The following is a 23548-nucleotide window of genomic DNA, read 5'->3' on the forward strand; positions in this document are numbered from 1 at the left end:
AAGTTCTCATGCAGCAATATTCAGAGTGTCCAGGGAGACTAGAGAAATCTATATTCATTATGAATTTTCTAGAGGATGACCACATAGAGGTATTAAAGGACTGTGGACCCTATGTCCCATTTTCACTGCAGAGTGCAAGATTTGCAGTCTTGGTAAAGTCTGAGAAAAACAATTCTAAATCTTCCATTCACATCTCAGTTGCACCTAGCACCATCGATGTCCCTTACAGCTATTACTGAAAACAGTTTATGTAAATAAGAAGGGTGGACTTGGCAAATGTGTATTATGGAAAGGGCTATTTGTTAATTAAGGAAGCAATTACATTTCTTGAATAAACTTATTTATTTAGCTCACATTTAAGTTGTTTCATATTAAATGTACATTTAAACTAGTAAAATTTTTCATTTCTGAAGCAGTAAATGCATTGGGTTTTCTCCAAATATGCATATTGTTAAATTAAGAGGAAGTTAAATATGAGTTTAGGTGCGACTTTTGCACTGTAAAATATGAAACTCATGTGTACTTTTTTTTTTATCTAGGAACATTAGAGTAGCAGGACTACAAATACCTATTGATCATCTGCATAAAGAGGGATAATGATATGCACAAACAGTGGGTTACACAAGGAAGCACATGGTGGTTTTGATGGTTCTGGGTTGAATTCATAGAATTCATAGGTTGACTACAATATGAAATTCAAGTGCAATTGACTATTGAAATATCTGTCATTATTGGTACTGTTTTTTAGTAATGTAATCAATGCTATTTTTTGACAAGGAGAACTAGTCCTGAACCACATTTTACATACATGTTGTAAGAGATATGTATACAGGAAGACCTCACCAGCCAGCAATGCCCATACAAGAATGAAAGAGGGATTTATGCAGATGGCAGAGTACAAGATGGCAGAATCATTCAGAAAGACAAGCAAGACACTTTGCATTTTGTCAAGTTTTTTCTGTAGATTTTATGCAGAAGTGGAGCTTTATGTAGTACAAGGAGGAAAACAGTGAGTATGCGAAGTGTGAATTAAAGCAGTTATGGACCACTAAATGAGAAATTCAGGTAAAAAATTTTTCCTGGGGGAAAAAGCGAGAATGAGGATAGAATAAGTTTTTTTGAGAAGTGACTGGAGCAAAGACAACAGCCCTAAAGGAGAGAAACTTCAGAGATGGAATTACTTACTTCTCAATAAGCATTGAGGGACTGACGACACCAGTGGAAACCCAAATAAGATTTGACAGAAGCCAAGCAAGAGGAGTTTCAATCTGACTTGTCTTTGCCATCTTTGACAATGTCTTTTTGTTATTCTCATGGGACATCAACTAACTCTTGGGCAACAGGGGGAGGGGAGATAACAGAAACATGCTAACAATGCAGCACTTAAAAACAGGCCTGGTAAGACCAGTCTGCTACTGTGCCAGTGCTGAGTGGAATCTAAATATAGTGCTGCGCGTGAGTTACTGGTCATAGTGTCATAGGAATACTGCCCAGGAACTGGAAGAGGAAGGTGCTCTAAGACTTTCTTATCCATATTGCTCCAGATGCTCCATGCTCCTTGTGGTTACAGTGATACTGACTCTGGAAGGACTTGTCAGCTCATTCCATCTCGGAGAAGCTGAGGTAAGAAGAGCAGCAAAATACAGCCACCAGTACCTTCTTGTGGAGAGGAATGCAACAAACTCTAACTCTCTGGAGTGAGTGCCAGAAATCTGGAGATACTTTGGTACAGATAAGCCTTCTAAAGCTCAGGTACTTACACAAGGCTTACCTGCATTTATCTAAAACTGTTGTCAGGAAATCTCAGGAGAAAAGTACTTGTAAGAGATATTGCCTGGTTTTGTGAAATACTACACAGCTTTTCTTGCTTGATAATTCTGGACCTGACAGAATTGAGGAACAGCAGAGATACATGTATTCTCACTTACACACAAAGCATAAAAAAACAAACATTAACTTGGCTTTATCCGACAAACAATAATTCTGACTGAGTGCAATAACTTAATTCCAGATAAAACTTAATTCCATTTTTCTGCAAGCATGCCCTCACTAGAATAATTTTAAAAAAAACTATTCCAAAAAACCCCAAGTGATAGTTTTAAAATTGTGTTTCCTTATTAATTTTGATGCAATTATGCTTGTTCTTTTGTTTTAAATGATGGCTGATATCTTTTCACTGCTGAACTCAATGAAAGTGTTGCTGTTGATTGCAATAGGATATCCTACAAAATGTTGATAGTACTCATTATCTTTAAGTTTTTAATGACGTTTCTTTCCCCTTTGCATATTGCTTAAAGTGGGACTGTCAATGTCAACTGCACTTCTGATTCTGAGCAAAATATTTACAAAATAACTTCCCTTTAGGGTTACAAATATTTTGGAGAAACTAAAAAAATGGAAGGAACTATTTCTGTTTGGTTTAGGATGTCAGAAAACTCATACTTTAAAAATTAAATCTAAATTTCAATTAAAAATTGACCTTAGCTGCATCTTTGAAAAAAAAAAAATAGCCTTTCTGGAGTGTGTCCTTATTGGTCCAGTTATTATCTCTATGACAAATAATTCTGTCTTGTCTCAGTCAAAATGCTGAAAAGTCAAAAAAGAATAAAGAAACCTAGGTATTAATCTGAAAATGTAATATCAGTCTAAAGTTCTTAAAATTGCTTATTTTCATACACAAACCCACATGTATGCGTGCACGCACAGACATGCATTCACATACTGTCTCTAACCTAAAGACCAAAAATAAGTACATTTTTGGCAAAGCTTTGTTTAAGCTGCTACATTTCATTTCATCAGATGAGTGCGAAGCAATTTGTCATTGTATTGAGCAAGTGAGAGGCTAATGGGGCACACCAGCCGTTGGAGATACAGTACACCCTGAAGTCATAGGCAATCTCTCTAGCCTGATTTTGCTTCACTGTTTTCAACTCCCAGTCCAAAACACTATTTGGCATTTCTGAAGATTGCTTATGGCAGTATTTTTGAGACCTGCACAAAGTGTATAGTAGTAATACCCTGCTTGAAATTCCTAGTGCTTCATGCAACCCATGTAAGTGTTCCTCCTTTCTTCCTTTAGTGGTTATAGGCTTTTTCATGACTGTTGAATTAAGCACCAAATCTGTTTGTTAACAGCATAAAGCTATATGTTGTTCTCACTAAACAACACAGTGGGGAGCAAAGGAGTACAAATACCAGTATAAAGAAGCCAGAGTATGAATGTCAAGGTATCATGCCATTCCATGATAAGACCAGGAATAGAAACTCCATTCTCATTGGAGAATAGTCAATGGCAAGCATGATGCTAATAGAGTTAGGATGAAGAATTAAATTCCCAGGGAAGCAATGAGTTCTTATGGTATGACCTTTGCTAGCAAGAGCTAAACCAACACAGCTAAGGCAACAGAGTTAGCCTTCCCCCTCCTGTGACTGAAATTCCTACTAAGAAACATGAATCAACAGCAGTATTAATTGTGTCATCAATGCCAAGAAGGGTTTTGAGGATGCTTTTTATGGTTTGAGCAAGAATGTCTGAGGTGTAGGAAAATGGAATGCCCAGGCTATGCAGGACCTCTTCTTCAAGGGTTTCACTTTTCTGTCCAAAGAAACACAGAATTTCTGGCTCTGAAAGCTCAAAGAACCTTAATTCAAGTAAGTATATTCCATTTGCAGTTTGAACATATGCAAAAGATTATTGCTTATGGGTAACAGTTAAAAAACAATTTCAAAAGCTAAAATAAACTTCACAGTTATTTGGGTTTATTTTACTGGGTAGATTTTGGAGAAGACTTATTTTACAATATGTAGTCTAATATTTCAATTGTATTCTTATTAGTAATGATAACAACAAGATAATAGCAATAGGTTTAATCAAAATATAAATATCTTTGTGTATAATTTTTCTACGTACTAGTAAGCTTTTTTTTTCCCCAATGCCTGTCTCATGCAGGAATAAAAGTAGTACATAAAAGCCACATGTCATTAAGTAAAATGTCAAGGGCTTTCTGAAACAGAGAAGGTTCAGGCATTTTTTATCATTGTTAAATCATTAGAGTTTACTGCTTAAATGTCTAATCTAAATCATTAAACTCACTTTGAAACCTTATGCATACTACTTCAGTAAAACCTAGCCCATTGAACTAGGATATTTCTGACAGAAACATCTTTCTTATTTCTTTTTATTCACCCTCGGATCAGAAATCATCAGAAAATTTATCCACAAATAATTTCAATATTAATAAAATGTTCTAAATTGGGAGAAAATGTAAAAATTCTTCATTTTCTTTTGTAGCTTGAATCATTGTCTTTCACTAGAAGGTCTTTTTTTAAGGGTAATTGATTTTATAGTACACAAGAAAATTTTTTATAGAATAATCTTTGTAGAGAAGTCCATTGACAGACTGTACTGAGGCAGATTGATTTGTACAAGATTTATACATTTCTATACATCAAGGAAGCTCTGTTAAAATGTGTATTGACTTTAGTAATTCAGATACTTTTGGTTATATCCCCTAATGTTATATTCATGAAGTGAATTATAGACTAGAAATTCTTCTTAAGTTATTCAGATTGTGTGCATTCTATATAGCAAAAATGATAGTTGCAGATTGCTATTACAATGCCAATTTAGCCTCTGCAGGAGTTCTGGAGGAAGTTAAACGTATTTCTCAGCAACTCACTTCACGGCATTTTGCAAAACCTGCAATTAAAGGATTCAGAATGATCTAGAGATAATATGTTTAGGTTTTTTTCCTCAGTGATGTTCCGAACACATTACAGATAGTTTAAATTTTTCTCCTTTTAATCTCATCTAATACCACAAATACCAGCAAGATGGCAAAGAACAGCTAATATACTTCAATTCAAAGGAGGAGAGTATTTCAGAGGCCATCCTGATCCATTAATAAATTAGAACAGATGTTTATGACTCTTCCGTGATAAATGCTCTCCCACTCAAAAATACAAGCACAGACTTCAATGGCAGTATAACCTGGAAAATCATACTCAGATATAATGTTGTTTAAAGCATTTTTGTGATACAATGCTCTTCAAACTGGTACAAAGCATAATGTCTGTTTGTGTTCACACACAATATACATTAAGATGCCTTCCACTGAGAGAAGGATTTTGATACAAGCTTCTCACAAAGGTGCTGTGATCTTGTAAGAAAGCAAAGCTTGCTATTCTGAAACATATAACTAAACAAACTTCTAAGATTAGTTTCAGATTCCTTGTCTACCTGCAGCATCTTCCTGAGAGAATATTATGTCAGAGAGCATAACATGGGAGGACTATCAGAAAGAAGAGTCCTTCTCAGGTGAATGGAGAAATGGGGGAAGCTAAAAGCTATGTGAGCTGAGCAAAAATGTCAAGACCTCAGAGACAGATTCACAGAGAATCGATCTACACTGTAGAGTAGTTTTAGGATGACAGTGGATAACAAAATACAAGAAAACTAGAGTTAAAGGAGGGGGAGAAGGCTACAGTCAAGGAAGAACCATATCAAAGTGCAGATAGCCATAGAGAATGGATCTGTTCAAATTACAGCCAGCATCAACATCCGCCCTGGATGGCAGCATCAGTGTCAGCCAAGCTGAGAGTACGCACTACTTCCGTGAAAGCTCCGCAAAAAGATAAGCTAAAGAATTTAATATTATTTATTTTACTATATGGTTTTCCAAACAAGCTTTCCAAACTTGGAACACAAGTAGACATTATGTATCGATGCCCTCTTCACAAATTTCTTTTCCCTCTTTCTCTTGTTTATTGTTACAGGATACTTTGTTTTGTTTTGTTTTTTCATTCTCTTCTGTTGGTGACCTGCAAGCTCAAATTCTTCATTGAACTTTGAGTATAAGAACTCAAGACAGCAATACTTTATGAAAAGAGTCAAGCCCCCATGAAACAGGAGAGTAATGATCTGATTTTATCCCTTCTGACCAGATGAGTACAAAGCATTTTTCTTTTCAGCCAGGATACATCTGAAATGTTCAATGCACACCCTTCCATCCAATTTATTGCACACCACTAAAATAGAGTGTACAAATTGACATTGACTTACATAAACACTTCTTTTCTAAAAGATTTACTGTGGAGATGAAGGAAAAGAAAATAACAATGACAAGAAGACAAAGGTCGATATTTAATATATAATAACAATAAGCTCATTTTCTAAAACCTCACAAGTTCAGCAGAGCATAGTTTCCACTGAACGTTGGTTATCATCCAGGAAAAGCTTTCAGTTTGAAAGTGTCAGGTCATTTTAATACGTTAGAGGCATCTGACACATATGCTCCCATTGTTTTCACCTTATCAGAAGCAAGAATCATCAAAGATGGCCTAAGAAGGCAGTGGAGAAACAGGGCAATGCGAAAACCATGTCTATCTAGAAGAAGAATAAGGTGTTCTCAGCTCCATGGTTTTGTATCTAGTGTCTGATTATCACCAATTTGGAAAGCCTAGGGTCCAAATATATTAGTTCCATAATTCTTCTCTGTGAAAATTGTTCTGTTACTTCCTACAATTTTACCTCTTCAGAGTTGGTTGCTTCTGTCAAAAGCTGGACCAGTCCTTCTATGTTATATTAAGTACCTTTCTCAATTAATACATTCTTCTACCTGTTTCCTATTCTGAGAATTTATTATATTATCTTCGACTATTTTTATGATAACAGCAATCTTTTGTTCCAACTGGTTGACTTCATCTGATCAGTGGTATTTAGTGATGTACCAGTCATAAAGGTATGTAACCATTAAGAAGTCACAGAGACATACATCTTCAGCTTTTTCAGAGATTTATTTTTTTCTGCCTACTTGTCCTTTCCCCTTCTGACATTTTGCCAAATCTTCCTATAAATTACTTAACTATTTTCCCCAGGGCTGAAATAAAGCTTAGGGTTCCTAAGGGCACTGGTTTGTATTTTCTCATGCAAGTAAACCACACGATGGTACAATGTAACAGCTTTTCGCCACAGCACTTTGCAAGTAATTCCTTCTTCATTTACTCCCAAACTCTTGAGTGATTAGTATTGTTTCCTAGTGACTGGCTTTGAGACTTAAAGAGAATTTAGTTACATGATTCTGAACAGATAATATGCCCCCCAATTTGTTTGCCAAGTGGATGTCTAATTTACATTTACAATTACCTCAATTGCATGCATAAATGAGCTAATGAAACACACAAATGTGTAACTGGTCATTGATAGTCATTTCCATGTGCAATTGCAGTAATTGCATGCTCCTCATGATTTTGAAAATCAAGAACTTAATGTTAATTTGAAGCTAGTTCATGTTGTATAACAGTTATATTTAAAGATTAAGTTTATCACTCAACAAACGCAGCAGTCTTCTTTCCATTACGTCTTCTTTTTCCATTGTGGTTAGTAATGTTTAACATTGAAGGGACTTCTTTTTTTCTGATAAGCAGGATTCAAACCTTTCCCTGAAATAAGCAGGACTGCAAAACTATTCGTATACAATCTTGTGTCACAATGACCATAGTTTTATATGCCTTTAAACTGTGTGTTTATAAAAAAAAATTCATCTGAGGTAAATGAGAATTTGGGGAACAAGATAAATTGTCACGTAACTATTATTCACCAGACATCGAGATTTACAGTAATTATGTTACAGAAATATCTAATTAATTTAACTCTTTGTTTTAGTTCTAAATTGTGTCAAAATATAACTCTCATTTTCCATTTCCAGATGCAGGCAAATCTTGTGGCTCGTGTTAGTTATTCTGCTGCCATCCCATCTGTTTCTCTCTTACATTATAATTGCTTTCTGGATAACACAGAACTAGGACCGCTATGAGAAAGATTAGCAAGTGTCATGGTGTGTCTGAGTGACTGAAAACTATTATATAAAAACTGTTTTATAATTTTGCAAAAAGACTTGTGTTTTATACTATTAAATAATATGATGTAGAGAATGTATATTACACTAGTAGTATTAAGTCATTGGTTATAGTCCATTTTAAAATTAAAATGTATATTTCAACCATTGAACTGATATAATTAGACTGTAAACAATATAATTCAATTGCAGAGGTTATGTTTTCACCTTCTGAAGGCAAAATCTGACTTTGGATTTTTCTTTCAGTGGTTTTAAAAATAGGAGTAAAGTTGATAAATGTAGAACCAGAAGTATTATGTTAATTATTGGAGGAAGTACACAGGAACATTACTGAATAACAATAGCTGAAAGAGTAGTCCAAAATATATTGAGAGGATAATGGCTGTGTTAGATGTCAACTTGTGGATGAACACCATCTGAAGCATTTTGCAGATTGAGCCTCACTCTTTTAATCTATTTCACTCAGGAAATCCTCTGAGCCATCTGTGGGACTACTACAGGGAATATTTAAATCATGCAAATATGACTGCACCATTCATATGCTAGGCCTAGTAATTTGATGAGTTTTATTATATAGGTTATATTTATAAACAAAATCCTTTAGAACACAGAGTCAAGTTGATGAGTAGAAGTCAGTAAAGGAGGAAAAAACTAAACTTGCCTTCAATATCTGCTGGTTTCTTTCTTGGACTATGTTCTAGAAGAAGACGAGGTGGCATCATTTCCTTATGTCCTGCACATGAGTATACAGAATAAAAAGAATAGACAATGCATTAAAAAAAAGACTGAGCAGATTCACTGGGAGCTTGAGCTCCCTTCAGAGTTGTTCATGTTTAAAATATTACATTGTGCATAAAAGCTATTATCTTTCAGACAGCATAGAAAGAAAATGTGTTTCTCAACAAATCATTTATTTTTAAGTGACGCATTTTAAATCAATGAAGTCCAAGCAACTCAAGCATATGCTGAACTGCTCACAGTTCTATTTTTCTTCATTAGACTGAAAAACTCCGAAGAGTAATACTGTGATAATAAGGTTACATATTCATTGTGCCTCCTCTACAGTAAAAGCCTATTTTCTTCTGCCTAACAAATGATCTTCAGTTGTTCCCTCAAGTCCACTTATTATGAACTTCTTGAGACACCAGTAAAAATTATTATGATTCTCATCCGTAAGGATTATTCTCAATTAGACTATACTAACCAGGTCATGCACTGTAAACACTGACAAGGTTCTGATTCCAGCTACTGACTAAAACACCTCTGCTCTCTCAAAGTGCTGAACTGTACTCTCTCATAGTATTGAACTGGCACTTTCTGTACTCATTTAGCCTATGTGCAGATTACATATTTTATCCAAAAAATACATATTTTTTTAAAAAAAATTCTTTTCATTTTCCCAAAGATTCACGAGCAGATCTGTTGCACTCATGTAACTTCTGCTTCTTTTCTGCTTTCTAACACCTGTATCCAATCTCATTATTTCCTTCTAATTTCTTTCTCTGGTATTTACGCTCAGTAGCTATCATATCATTGTCATTTGGGAAGCACAACTTATTGTGACCTGTGAAATAAAATTAAGCAGTTATATACAATATTGATTCAGTTATATGCACCGGCATACATTCATTGCACCAGAGTCCACATGCAATCAGGCTGTTAAATCTCAGTTCCAACTCCACACCAGAAATTTAAAGCCATGCCTCATGTTTGGTGATAGACTCTGAAGAGAAATTAAGATCTTAATGAGCCTCAGAAACTGCAATATCATACTTACCTCTCTAGTTTTACAAAAGTATGTGTACTCATGGGGAATGCATGAGAAAAACATTAGCTTGAAGACAGCAATGGGATTTGAGCACCATGTTCTTAGTATTGCCACATCTCATCAGCATATATATAATTGCAGGCAAATAATTTACAAGCATGTAGTTAGATTCATCCGGTAATTTGTGTAAAATATGGGCATGGAGCTTCTCAGACTTGACTCAGATACCTGAGCTGTTTACAAAATGTTGACACATTGACAAAATCAATGCATTGAAGGTGCTCTGCAGCAATGGTAAAGATCTTAAGTTTTCCATATATTTCCTGTCTTGGCAATTATCACAAGTGGATATTTACCAATCTCATCCCGTAATGACTCTAGCTTTAAAACAAATCATAGACAAGCTTCAGGAATCCAGGTGTTTAGCCATGATATTCCAAACACTTTATGTCTCAAAAAAAGAACCACCCCAACATCTTGAAATTGCAAACTGAGCTAACGAGAAGCTGAATACCACTTGTCTCCAACAAGAATACAAAAGTTATACACATATCCTCTGTCAAGATAGATAAACTTAATTAACTGAATAACTGAATTCCTAGTTCAAAATGAGAGAAAAACCAATATAATAATTTTTATATTGATTTTTATATGAAGAATGGGTAAATAATCTTATTCTTTCTGCTAGTTTTGGTTGGGTTTTTTCTTTGTTTTTGCCTAAATTAAGCCACCTTTATCCCTAGATAGAGAAAGTAATAAATTTTATAACTTGTACTAATTGTTTTGCATGAAAGATGATAAAAAGCAGTGGCTCAGAATGTTGACTAGATCAGTAATGAAGAGGGATAGTAAATAATTTGGACTGTAGTCTGGTATGTAGTGTGTGGGGCAATGAACTAGCACCTCTAGGTCAAAGTACAGGTTGGCACCATTATCTTCCTGTTCTTTGCTGTAGCACCAGTTTTCTAATGATTGCACCAGTGTTCATTGGTATAATGCCAATGCAATACTACTTATTGCTAATGGCTTGTCAAGTTCTATTTTATAGTTTTACAAGTTTTAAGCAAATCATTTATTTCATGCAAATTGACCACATGATCCAATATGAGAGTGTTTTAAGTACCAACAGCTTAAGTTTCATAGATCAAAAACTTTCCCTTAGGCCAGAATGTTTGTTCTGAGCAGGTTCCCATTGACTCTGATAAAAAGATTCTTTAATGTTTCCATATGTTATTAAATGTCTCTCTATTCACTTTGATGGGAATACGAATGACAGTAGCTGAATAAATATTTTATTCAGTCTTTTGATGAAATATGTTAAAGGGGTTATTCTAAGTCATGTTTCTTTTCTCTTCCTTTTTCTCTCCTCTATAAGTTATAAAGCACAGCAGTTTTCTACAGCACAGAGAACTCATAAATAGAAATGAGGAATTGGCCTCAGCAGATCAGGCCATTACGATTAATTGTGTCTACTATCTTGACTCCAGCAGTGGTCAGTTGAACACATATCCATGATGTAAATGGAAGGAAAGCAGGATGACTCTAACGGCCCTGGTGGTCAATCACATCATTCCATGAATCATGAGAAGTCATTATCCAGATTACCACTATTATTATTGGACATACAGTTATCTCACTGCTTTAAAAATGAAGCCACAGAAGAGCACTGAAATTTAGTGTCTTCACATTTATTTGTTTCATATTTCAAAAGTAGACTTTATTTTTCAATTATGAGATAAGCTGAAAAGTTTCATTTGATTTGATTTTTTTTTAATTAGGATTTGATTGCACCAAAAGATGTAACTGCAAACATAAAAACATGCATACATTTCTTTGACTAATCTGTCCATGCGGTTGTTCTACAGGAAAATCCTCGGTACAAAATATTGTAAGAAACTATCTGACAACAAATTACAGCTGATGGAAACTGAAATAGTGAAGGGTTTTTACTTTAAGCTCATAGGAATGTGTGCAGTAAGAGAATAAGTTTTACGTTAAGGTATGAATAAATTCCTGAAAGGAAAAAAATATGCTGCAAGGATCTGTAAAACTTTAAGACATGAGATGGTAATATGAATACTTGAAAATAAGTTACAATCCTCGCCCTCTCTGACTCTTCTGTCATCAGTGTTTATTAATTCTCTTGAGACACCATGAAGAAACTAATTCTGACTTGGTTTATGAATATTTTAGATTTTATATTACATGATAAGGATTACAAGACAAACTTTAATTACCTTGCTTTTCTCAATCTATGCAATGTCTTTATACATGTGTCAAAAGTGTCGTGTCCAAGCATTGTGGATAAATTGATTTCTTATGATAACAGCAAATTGTGTAAGCTTTCTTTCTTCTCTGATCTGTCCAGTTCAATTTGTCTGCAGTGACCTTAATCGACGTTGATAGTCTCTAAATTTATCATTCTAAATCAAAAGATCATATAATAAAAGAAAGCACTCCTGAAATTATTGTAAAATTATTATTATTATTCTAAAACAAGTAAAGGCTCTGCAAATGGCTAAATATTCCCATTGTATATAGTGATAAATAATGCCATTACTTAAAGCAATATTGTTAGAGTATCTTCGAAAAAGCACAGCAAAATATCTTCATATAAATCTTATTCTGCCCAGATGTGACATCTTTCCCTAATGATAGTAGAAATAATTAAAATAAAGTGTGCTCTTTGCAGAGTCATTTCCTATGAAAAAATAAATGCAAATCAAATGTTTCATGAAACTTGGAACAAGACATGGATCAGCAAAACGAGGTAAGATAGCCAATTGTGTTTTTAGATGACTGAAATCTTAATGGAGGCCCATCATTTTGTCTAGGCTTCCAATTTTGACATGTAAGTTGCTTGAAGATGAGCCTCCCTTGTTATTAGTCATTTCTCTTCAATATTAGACTGTAACTATTCTAAGGAAGGGTTTCTCTGCTTATACAAGTATGCCTGAAAAACTATAAGCAAATTGCTTTTTCATTAAGAAGGAATAGCTGAGGATCAAGAGGTGAGACTGTGTAACTGTTTCGAGCAACACAAATGCTCATTCTGTGGAAGGAATGAATTGAAATACAGGTTCCTTTCTAAGCAACACATGATGGTTTTATGCACAATAGTAAATTAAATGGTGGCCATGAATGTTACTGGTCTCTCCAATCCAGACTTACATACCCTGCAACATTATTTTAAATAGCATTCAACAATTTTGACCTGTATCAAATGGTAGTGTCTCAAACAATTCCTTGGATCAGTTCAGGAGTTAGCAAAGGCCAAGGACCACTCCCAATAGACAACCAGGATGCAGCCAGCCCATTTTGACCTTGCAGAAGTATAATTGAAACTGACCACCCTATGGCAGAAGGAATCACATCCAGAGAACAGTCAAGTTGCTTAATTTACTAAGATAGATGTTTCCCACAAGTCTTAAAAGCAATAACAAAATCATGTCAAATGGAAAAAAGTAGTTTAAGCAGGTACTTAATGACCTTTTTGGAACCCTTTTTGAAACCTTTTTGGAGTTAATGGATAATAAAATGAGGCTTTCGAAGATGTCTATCCTGGTAGCCAACATATGTTTCTGTTTCTCAGTTACACTCAAGATCTGGCTCTTTATAAGGGGGTTAATTGCTCAACAAATGGTGAAACTCTTATTTTGCATGAGGTTGCTGTTTCCCAGGGGAAAATACTGTTACAGTATACACAGTGATTACCAGTAGCAACATAATACTTCACATTTTCATATTCTGTTACACTGGCTATCAGTCAGTTACTACTGCAATGCATAAGAGAAGAAGAAAAGGAGAGGTTACACATAAGAAACCAAATCTATCTATAGGTTTCATGTTGGTTTGAAATACATTAAAAATATTGCAGATAATATTGGACCTCTACATAATGTCTAACTTATGTATAAAGCGTATTATTTAGAGATACTCCTCCCTCAACACGCAGGCAACGAAACCAAACCTGTTATAAATAACCTAACAGCCTTGGGAGGCCATCTGTCTATTAAGCTAAAAGCAAGGACCAGCAGGTTAACAGTGAAGGTGTAGGAAGGAAGGACACCGATCGATAATCTCAATGCACTTTTGAGTGGAGTAGGGGGAAGCATTAAATTTCCCTTCACGAGGCACCAAACAGAAAGTAGCAGCAACTTGATAGTCTTCTACTTTTAATGTGTAGAGATTTGAGTTCATCCTTTGTTTTTGGCAACGCATTCTCATATACATTTATATACATATATACTAAATATATGCACAGATGAGAATCTCTGTATATATATGCACATATATACACAAATAAATATAAATATTTATTTAATGATGTTTATGAACAGAAAATGCTTATTTTAGCCGTACTTGATTTGGTAACTGAACAGGTGTGAGATTCCATTGGCACAGACTCCAGGAGGTTGTGTGAACATCAGTTTGTCTGTATGTTTTCACTCAGACACCAAAAACAATCAAAGTCATAACTGGAAATTTGTTTAATTTTTTTTTCTTTTCCTGGGACTTTGTGCCTCATGCAATGCAAATGTGCATATCAAGTGTACAAATTAGGCAGGCAAGAGAGGTACAGGTAGAGATATGAGTGATTTTTTTTTTTTTTTTTGCTGTCCATGCTATTGGTCCCAACCAGAAGTGTTTGCAATATCTCTTAGCTGCACCAGATCTGCACAATTAATTCCACTTACAATATATCTGTTGAGAATTCTTTTCCAGAGATTTTACTACATTGAGGCTCCAAAATACTTCTTTAGCTCCATCTATATCTTGTGAAAGGTGTTATGTTTAAAGTTTTCAGAAGATTGAAGCCAATGAGGGGTTAAAAGTTAAGTTTTAACAGTTCTGTCATTATATGTTAAGTAAAGATTCACACAGCTTTTCTGGACATTAAAAGAAAATGTTATTGAAAATTTGAAAAAGGAACTGAATTATTTCCAGTTCCTCACATTATTTATCACATGCATTTAGCAGGTAAAAATAATCCTACGTGTTATGTTTTGAAACATTATAGATGGATCTCAAAGCAGCCAGTCCAACAACAGTGAAAATGATGGGTTATTGTGTAGAAATGGTGGGTTATTATAGCCATTGCTACATACTGGAGTTCAAAGGGACTGTAAAAGCAGATTGTAGAACGAAAAGATGTATTTGGTCTTCCTGACTCTCTCCAAGCAACCTTTAATAAATTGGTATCATATACAGTGATTCCTAGCATAATTAACATGAATATGAGGAGTTTGTATAGATAAGCTGTGATGATGCAAAACAATAGATACTTAATATGTCATGGGATCACTGCTCAATAATTTATGAGTTATTTGTATTTGGTTTATCTGTACATAACATCATTTCAAATGTTGTTAGTCCAACTACGTCTCAAAAATATTCAGTACTAAAGTCAGAAAAGATAACTACACATTACTTCAAAAATGCTAAAACTTTATGTTTTCTTCAAGAAAGAGTGTATATGCCAAGTCTTGCTAAACAAAACCAACCTAGCATTGATAAAATCAAATTACAAAAATTACCGTTGATCTGTAGATAATTAATACCTTTAATATAGAAATCAAAGGAATTCCAGTGGAAAACAAATAGCTGTGATCACAAGCTAAGAAGTTTTTTACCTCTCTGAATATTTTTGTCAGAATGAGAGAAACGAGAAATTTATCATTATGTTACTTACGTCCTCTGTACTTGACAGTCACAATGAATCTATGACCATTTTTCCAGAGTTGGAATATCAATAATGCAGTTTGAAGTTAGAGGGAAAAGAACTAAGAGATTTTATTAGATCAATTATCAGGATCTGAGCCCAAAAATGCAGTGGTGTTGGATGCTAACTCATTCACCTTCCCTGGAGGTGTTTAAAAGATGGGTGGCTGATGTACTCAGGGACATGGTTTAGTGATTAAAGGGAATGGTTGGACTCGATGATCCAGTGGGTCCTTTCCAACCTAGTGATTCTATGATTCTATGATTACTCACTTATGCTGAAATCAATGACAGCTATGTATTACATAGATGTTAAGTATCTAATACTTTGAAAGTTAGGTAAATAAGAAACTCAGTGAGATGGCTGTAATATTTTTGGGAATTACAAGGTTATGATATAATGATAGTAATAAAATAAATATTGAAATTCAAGGAAAAAATTTATACACTTTAAAACATATGGTGATGCTAGGTTTGAGGCAATACTCCTCAGCAGCTGTGGTTTCTAGAGCAAGACAATATACATAGCCCAAATCAAACCAATTTCAATTAAAGCTGCTGTTTTTTGAGTAAAGGGTAAGAAAAATTATGAGAAATAATGGACACACCCCCTTGCCACTGGATTATTGGAGTTAATGATTACTTTAAACCAACCACATTCTGTTGATTGCTATTCTTCTCTCCCTTTCCTTCTTCCAGAAAAGTTCCTTCTTTCTATAAAGAGCTTGCTTTTAAGACAGAGTGTCCTGGGATTCACTACCATGATTTCCAAGCCTTCTGCTCAAGGGCTCCTTTATGTTATTTGGGAAACTGACTTAACTTACCATGTCTTTCTGTTCCACGTATAAATGGATATAATAAAAATTTTCTAAAAAATCTTGAATGCTGTAAGCATATAGCAATTAAAAATTCCAAAGTGTAAATTTCATTAAATCAGAAACTGTAAAGACTGGGACCTTGTTCTGATGTTAAAATTATTCAGGATTGTTTTGTTTGGCACATTTGGAGAGCAAATGCCCTCCATATTTATTCAAGAAAATATTTCCCTTTATATTTCTTCCTTTTTCTCTTCTCTCGGTCCCAAAATGCTGTAGGAATGCTGTCATTAATGTCTATACTTTTCAGAGTCTCACTGCTGTTTTCTTGGCTGAGCCAACAGTGGCTCCTGATGATATCATTTGAAATCTTACAGAAAATTTGTACTTTCAAGTCTTCATTTGAGGAAAATCTTTGCTTGCATATTTTTAGCTTGTTTCCTGAATGCATGCAGGCTCTGTCTCAAACAGACATTTAAAAGTTAACTTTTAGACAGTTAAATTTGGATAAGTCACCCAAGGGATCCATTTATAGTCAATGGAGAAAAATTGGTACCTTCAAAGAGTGATTCATCTTTTTTATCTTAGGCATTTTTCTTAGGATGAAATTGTCCTCTGGAGGCCTCCATTTCATGCCATTGGCTATAAAGACAACTAAAGGTTAAAGTTTGGCATTAACTTTTGGATATCTAAGTAAGGTGCAATGAGCTGCAGACATCTCATTTTGCAGTTCTCCATAAAGATGAAACTACATGCCACCAAAATCTTCCAGGACTAAAATCAAGATCTGTGCGTGCTTTTTATACTGTAACTTCTGCCTAGTAAAAGTTCTCCCCAAATCTCCAGCAATTATATAAATGAGTATCACGTAGGAAGAAAGGATTTTGTTGTCAAGCTTAACCAAAGAAAAAGACAAAAAGCATTGTTTAGGTTTAAAATTTGTGGACATCCAATGTCTTTTGAACATTATGTACTGTTTACTCTGTCAGATCACAGAATCACAGAATGACATGAGTTGGAAGGGACCCACAAGGATTATTAAGTCCAACTCCCATGCCTGCATAGGACAACCTCAAAATTTAACAAATGTGTCTGAATGCATTGTCCAAATGTTTCTTGAATGTTGTCACGCTTGGTGCCATGACTACTTCCCTCAGGAGGCTGTTCCAGTGCTTCACCACCCTCTGAGTAAAGAACCTTTTCCTGATATCCAACTTAAACCTCCCCTGGCACATCTTCCTGCCATGCACTTGGGTCCTATCACTGGTCACGAGACAGAAGAGATCAGCACCTGCTCCTCCTCCTTCCCTTGTGAGGAAGCAGTATATTGCTATGATATCCCTCTCTTCTCCAGGCTGAACAGACCAAGTGAGATAATACTGACCATATTGAAGGACTAAGCGAAACAAGGAAGGAAAGTGAAGTACCAGAGGGAAGAATAGAGTTCCTAATGGAGAAAAATAAATTCGTCTTGACTCACTCTAGGTTTATGTCTTTTTTGACCAAACAGATAAATGCAGAAAGAAAGTGGACGACAAAAGAAAGAAATGTCTGAACAGAGAACAGCGGAATGAGCCACAGCTAACTGTCATAGGGCTCCTGACTAGTTGTGGAAGGAAGTGGAAGTAAGAAAGTCATGGATAGAACATACTGCTTAGGTCACAGCTGAACACTCTCCTGTTCTCTGCACTGCATGTTTTCACAAGAGAAATGGTGAGGAATTATTACCAAGTTGGAAATACTTTGTGACGGAATATATCTTGTCAAAGCATTTGTAGGTTCTGTCTACACTATTCTTAGCTGTGCAGTATGATGGCTCTGTACTGTTTCTGTTGTTAAAACCGAGCTCCATTATTTTACAGCAGAACCAACAGAGAATTTGTATTTGGACAAGGAGCATAACCTCTCTGAATCCCACAACGAAGCTATAGATTTTGCCTTGTTAATGGAAAATTCAGAAGAAAACTGGAAGCCCTTCAGTATACCTTTTTCCTTCTTCATGATGTTTCAGTGTATTCAGTGTCAGGACGTGTTTAAAAACATATTTGTATAGATCTCAGCTATATTCTTTTCTATTAAAGTTGTGAAAGATTAATTGTATGGTAGTTAACTTCCATAAGACAGTTTCAGGAGTCTATTCTAAAGGTAATATATTCATTACCTCACCTATAATTTAAAAGATATACATACTTTAGACATATATTATCTGGGTTTATACAACTAACTGAAGGAGAAAATTGTGGGTTATCATGTCTTGTCAAAGACAGGTGTTCGCTTGTAATCCATGTAAGATTCCTAGTTTCCTGAAGTGATTAGCATTTAAGATGTAGTTGGGTGGCTTGATTGGCTTAAGCAATTCCTTTATAGTTTGCCAGACATTGTGTAAGGGGGCTAAACAATTGCTTAAGGTAGTCAGAGACTATTAGGTTGGTAAATGTTAAAAATACAGATTTTGTGGTGCTCAGTATTACAGAACCAAAATTTTTCTGCAGGTCAAGCTTGCTGTCTAATACTAGAAAATGAAAGAACCAAAAGGTACATGCGTATATATGGAACCATGTAGGCAATCCTAAACTCTTTTTGACTATGCTTACTTATGACACCTTACTAACAGGTGTGTAGGTGTTCCAACCTGTGAAACAAATATGTCAAGCCTTTTAACAAGTCCCACTTCTTGTTAGTTTTGGAATACCTAGAACATTTGAAAGGGAAGGACTGAAAGAGACAACTTTTTAAATGGTCAACACAAAACATGTTTCTAAGTGTTGTAAACAGCTGAAATGTTTGGCTAAACTAACCATCTTTACTGGAAGGACAATCTGCCATTGCAAGTTATGAACCCTGCCAGCTGAAATTTGGCAGAGTTATATGTACCTTACTTCAGCTAAAGTCTTTTCTACAAATATTGCTTATGATGCAATCTCATCTCTATAAAAAATTGGATCATATTTCTTTAAATAAGTAATCCTATGTATGTCCTAAATAGAAATACTATCAGCAAAATCCAAAATATACATAATCATTATTTGATATACAAATCAAATGTACAAATCATTATTTGAGCGACAAAGCTTCTGAGGGGACTGTTGAGGGGGCTGGAGAACTGGTCTTATGAGGAACAGCTGAAAGATCTGGGGTTGTTTAGCCTGGAGAAGAGGAGGCTGAGGGGAGACCTCATTGCTCTCTACAACTACCCGAAAGGAGGTTGTGGAGAGCAGGAAGATGGCCTCTTCTCCCAAGTGACAGAGGACAAGACGAGAGGGAATGGCCTCAAGCTCCGCCAGGGAGGTTCAGGCTGGACATTAGGAAAAATTTTTTCACGGAAAGGTTAATTGGGCACTGGAACAGGCTGCCCAGGGAGGTGGTTGAGTCACCTTCCCTGGAGATGTTTAAGGGACTGGTGGACGAGACACTGAGGGGCATGGTTTAGTGACTGATAGGAATGGTTGGACTCGACCATCCGGTGGGTCTTTTCCAACCTGATGATTCTATGATTTTATGATTCTGTGATTATCTGGCTTCTTTTGCAATATACTGATATTTAAGAGCTAATAAGTCTAGGCTTGAAAAGGAGGCTCTTTCTTTTTGGGAACTGTTTTTTCCCCCATACTCTAAGCCACTGAAGCTCTGAGAAAGAAACATATGTTCTTACAGGCTGACATTTGGAATTTATGGTTTTTAGGTTTCTGAGTGGCTTCCTTGCCAACTATGTCTCAAAAATTATGGATAAAACTATTTTTGGCTTAAATAATTTTGTGCAAATACTTTTCACTTTTGACAATGATATTGAGTGTTGAAGAAGGATTGTGTAGCTCTGTAATGCTTCAATTTTTTAACCTATCTGAAATGCCATCAATATTTGTTGTAATTCCAACTGGAAATCAATGACGATGAGTCACTAAATGTAATAACTGCTTTACAAGGTCATTGCTTAAACTTTGTTTTACCTTTTAATATATGAAACTCTTTTTTTTATTATTAGCTCATTCTTTTTGGCATTTAATTTTTGCTTTTACTTTCTAAATGGATTACTTGTCAAAACTAAAGTGATTGAGTCTTTTGATGATCCTCCACAATACAACTAACTTTTTACCAGACATTGTAAATGAATCTTTTGAAATGACCCTTGATTTTGAAACTTGATTACTGAACTATATGAAATGGTTATGATATGAAATAGTAGTAATGAAATATTATACATGTAATAATTCTTCTGTTAGTCTAGTCTCTCTGGCTTCACCAATTCGTTTACTTCCATTAAAATCAGATATTTACACTCATTTACACCAACAAAGGTTTTAGCTTTCTTTTGTATCATATAACTCAGACTCCTCAGAGTGACTTGCAGTAAACTATCAAAGAAAGAGACCTCTTCATCTCTACAGAAGCAGAATAACATATACTGCCTGGGGCTGCTTCTGAGAGAGTGAAATCCATTTAAATTTTTATTTTTTTTTTTTTCAAAATTACAGTAAAGTGCCATAAGAGCGCTGACAGATGCAGCTTTGTGTGCTAGCATCTGGCTCTGATTCACAGTGAGATGATATAAACAGGGAATAATGGATAGCTGTTTTACCCCTGTGGGATGACATCAGGATTGTGTGCTGACAACGTCTTCATTAAGAGATCAGAGTTTGACCAAATAGACACAGCTTTTGGGGTGAGAAGGGAGTCATAGACAAGAACCTTGCTGAACTGACATCAGTGCATGTCTTCTCATAGTTTTACATAACTGAATAGAAATGTAAAAAAGCAATACTTAGATTCCAAATGAGAGCTAAAACTATTTCAAGAACTGCATATCAATAAATTAATCAGAAGTTTTTCAATAATTAAAACTTAATTTTTAGTTTCTCGCATATTTGTTTACAATAACTCTTCATTACTTCTTTTCTTTCAGAGGACTAGAGGAATAAATGCTTCTGTCTTTCAATCATCTGCATTTATGTCATCAGCAGAAAAAGAAATGTTGACAAGTGTTTCATCATATGAACAACTTTTTAAATAAAAAAATAATGTACAACCAACTATCAGCTCTGAAGATGAATCCAAATGAGCCTCTGCAAATTTTGGATTACAGTACTGCCATCAGAGGGCAGTACACATGTTAGTTTTTAAGTATCTTTTCTGTTTGAAAAGTAAAACTGAAAAAGTTTCGCAGCTCCCAAATTCTCTTTTTAGCATTTCACTAAAACAGCATTTCACTGATTTGCTTCTTTTCTGCTGTAGGGGAAAGGGATATTGAGTAGGTAGCATCAGAAAATATCTCTTCTTAGAAAAAAGAATATTCTCTAGTGTTCTCTCTCAAATGTGAAAGCTTATAACTTGGTCCACATTTTTTCATGCTGAATTTCTTCAAACAAGAAGCAAATAACTTGTTACTTTCAAATGTATTATGAATGATTTTTTTTAATTGCACTGCATCAAATATATCCCCGGAGAAACTACACTGGTATCAAACTTGTCTTCATATAAATGTAATGTAACAAGGTGAAAGGTTACACACTGCCGTTGAAACATTCACAACACATCCTAGTTGTGTAATCAAGTAGGAGTGAAACTTAAAAGTAGTTTAAGAGTCTAAAGTGTTTTGCTATCTGAACGGCAGAGGACGAATATTTAGCTTCAGTGCTACAGCCCACTCACAGCAAATACAGGTATTTTTACTTTTAAAATTAGGCACTTAATGCTCTGTTTTTCAGCAGTAATACACTCCATTATCTTGCAATATTGTTGCATTTTTATACCAGTATCTCTAAAATCTTCTTGTATATTAAATAGCAAGTATCATATAGACAATGTTTTGGAATTCTCTTACCATATTGTGTAACAATTGTAATCCTTGCTCTTTGAATACTTCATGACAACAGAAGAGAAGAGACAAACCTTGGAAGATCATTGTAGACATTAACAGCATTCAATCTGCCACTTCTTTCTGGGACCAAGCAGACTGTAGATTTCCCTATGGACTATCACTACAACTTGCCTGGATTTCTTAAAGTGTCTGTGATTGTCATGCAGAGGTTTTTTTCTTTTTTTTTTTTTTTCATGAGCATATGTGCAAAGGTTGAGGCTTTGATGATTTTTTAATGAGATGGTGGAATGAATGTTTTACTCTAAGTGATATACCCTTGTCATGTAAACATGCCAGAAATCTCAATTAATTTCTCCAAGGCAAGTATTTTTTCAACAAAATAAGATTAACAAAGTCATCTACATCAGTTTGGCTTTTAGATCCTGGCATGGAGATACACAATAAACATATGAGAGTAAATTAATGAAAGGAAATTTTATTCCTTTGCAATCCGGTTATTACTGGAAAGAGTCATGTCGTGTTATAAACTCCACAGTAACTGGGTGCTTCAGTGCCAAGATTTGACAATAAGACCACATCTATGTTCCCACTGTCTTTTTTATCACTTAGGTAACTGTAAAGAACATCCAGTAGTGAGTTCAGTGTACTGTGAAATGCAAGTTTTTTAAACAAAACTAGAATACAGTAAAACTATGCATGTAAAATTAACTTCAAAGTGATTAAAATGAAGAGAAGAAATCTGACCATATAGATACAGAATGTCTGCGGGAAACAAGGTGCTATGTTACACCCAAATATCCAAGAGATGTTTATCAGTCTTCATCCAACAATATGCAGCATGCACAACCACATGCTGAAGCGGGCATGCAAAAAGCAGACACACAAGAATCCACTTGTGATAGATACACTTAAAAAAAAGGCATTTTTTTGGAACAAGATCTTGATCTGCCAGAGTAGTTCAAGAACTATGAATGTAAAGCAATCTGGAAAACTTTGCAGTGAAAGCAAGGGAGGAATGGTAAAACAGGAGTATGGCACAGGGGAATAAAACAGAGTAGTTATCATTAACTTAGAGAAACACATGTTTACATGCTAAAAGTCTGACCAACTAGCATCCCTGAAATCCATCCACATGGGTGAATATTTCAAATGCTCTAAGGATTCTCTAGGGACAGTGGTGTTCTCTATCAGAAAGGCTATCTTAGACCTCAGAAATACCAGTGCGATAAAGAATAGGGGAGACACTCAGAACCAAAGCATCTGTAAAAACACAAACTTTTTTCCTTAGATTTTAAAGTTTTAGAAGTAAAACTCAGAAAATTAAGCCCAGGATAAATACATATTAATTCTTCATTTCCAAGGAGACAAAAGGGGTACAAAGCAATCTGGACAGAGCAATTTATTAATATTTTACAGTGCTGCCCATACTTGGCTAAGAAACTGTAGTCCAGGGATAAACAAGATCAGAAAATCTGTCACTTGGCGGAAAGGTGGTTCAGCAGTCCCTCTGAGGAACTGTCATTTATCACATGCATGTTAGACAGAAAGTAAAAATATTTTCAAGCTCCTTTTT

At 35.0% G+C, this 23548-nt stretch overlaps 1 protein-coding gene across 14 annotated transcripts in view; it reads right to left on the reverse strand.

Annotated features, from left to right (window-relative positions):
* The window catches only part of TRDN (triadin), a 217455-nt gene that overhangs the window by 107866 nt on the left and 86041 nt on the right, over nt 1-23548 (reverse strand). For all 14 annotated transcript variants that reach the window (XM_069851798.1, XM_069851792.1, XM_069851787.1 and 11 more), the window contains one exon: nt 8518-8589. In XM_069851798.1, the coding sequence (XP_069707899.1) occupies nt 8518-8589 (72 nt within the window). The remainder of the gene's footprint in view (nt 1-8517; nt 8590-23548) is intronic.

This window comes from Phaenicophaeus curvirostris, chromosome 2 (assembly GCF_032191515.1).
Source record: "Phaenicophaeus curvirostris isolate KB17595 chromosome 2, BPBGC_Pcur_1.0, whole genome shotgun sequence".
NCBI classification, from domain to species: Eukaryota; Metazoa; Chordata; class Aves; order Cuculiformes; family Cuculidae; genus Phaenicophaeus; species Phaenicophaeus curvirostris.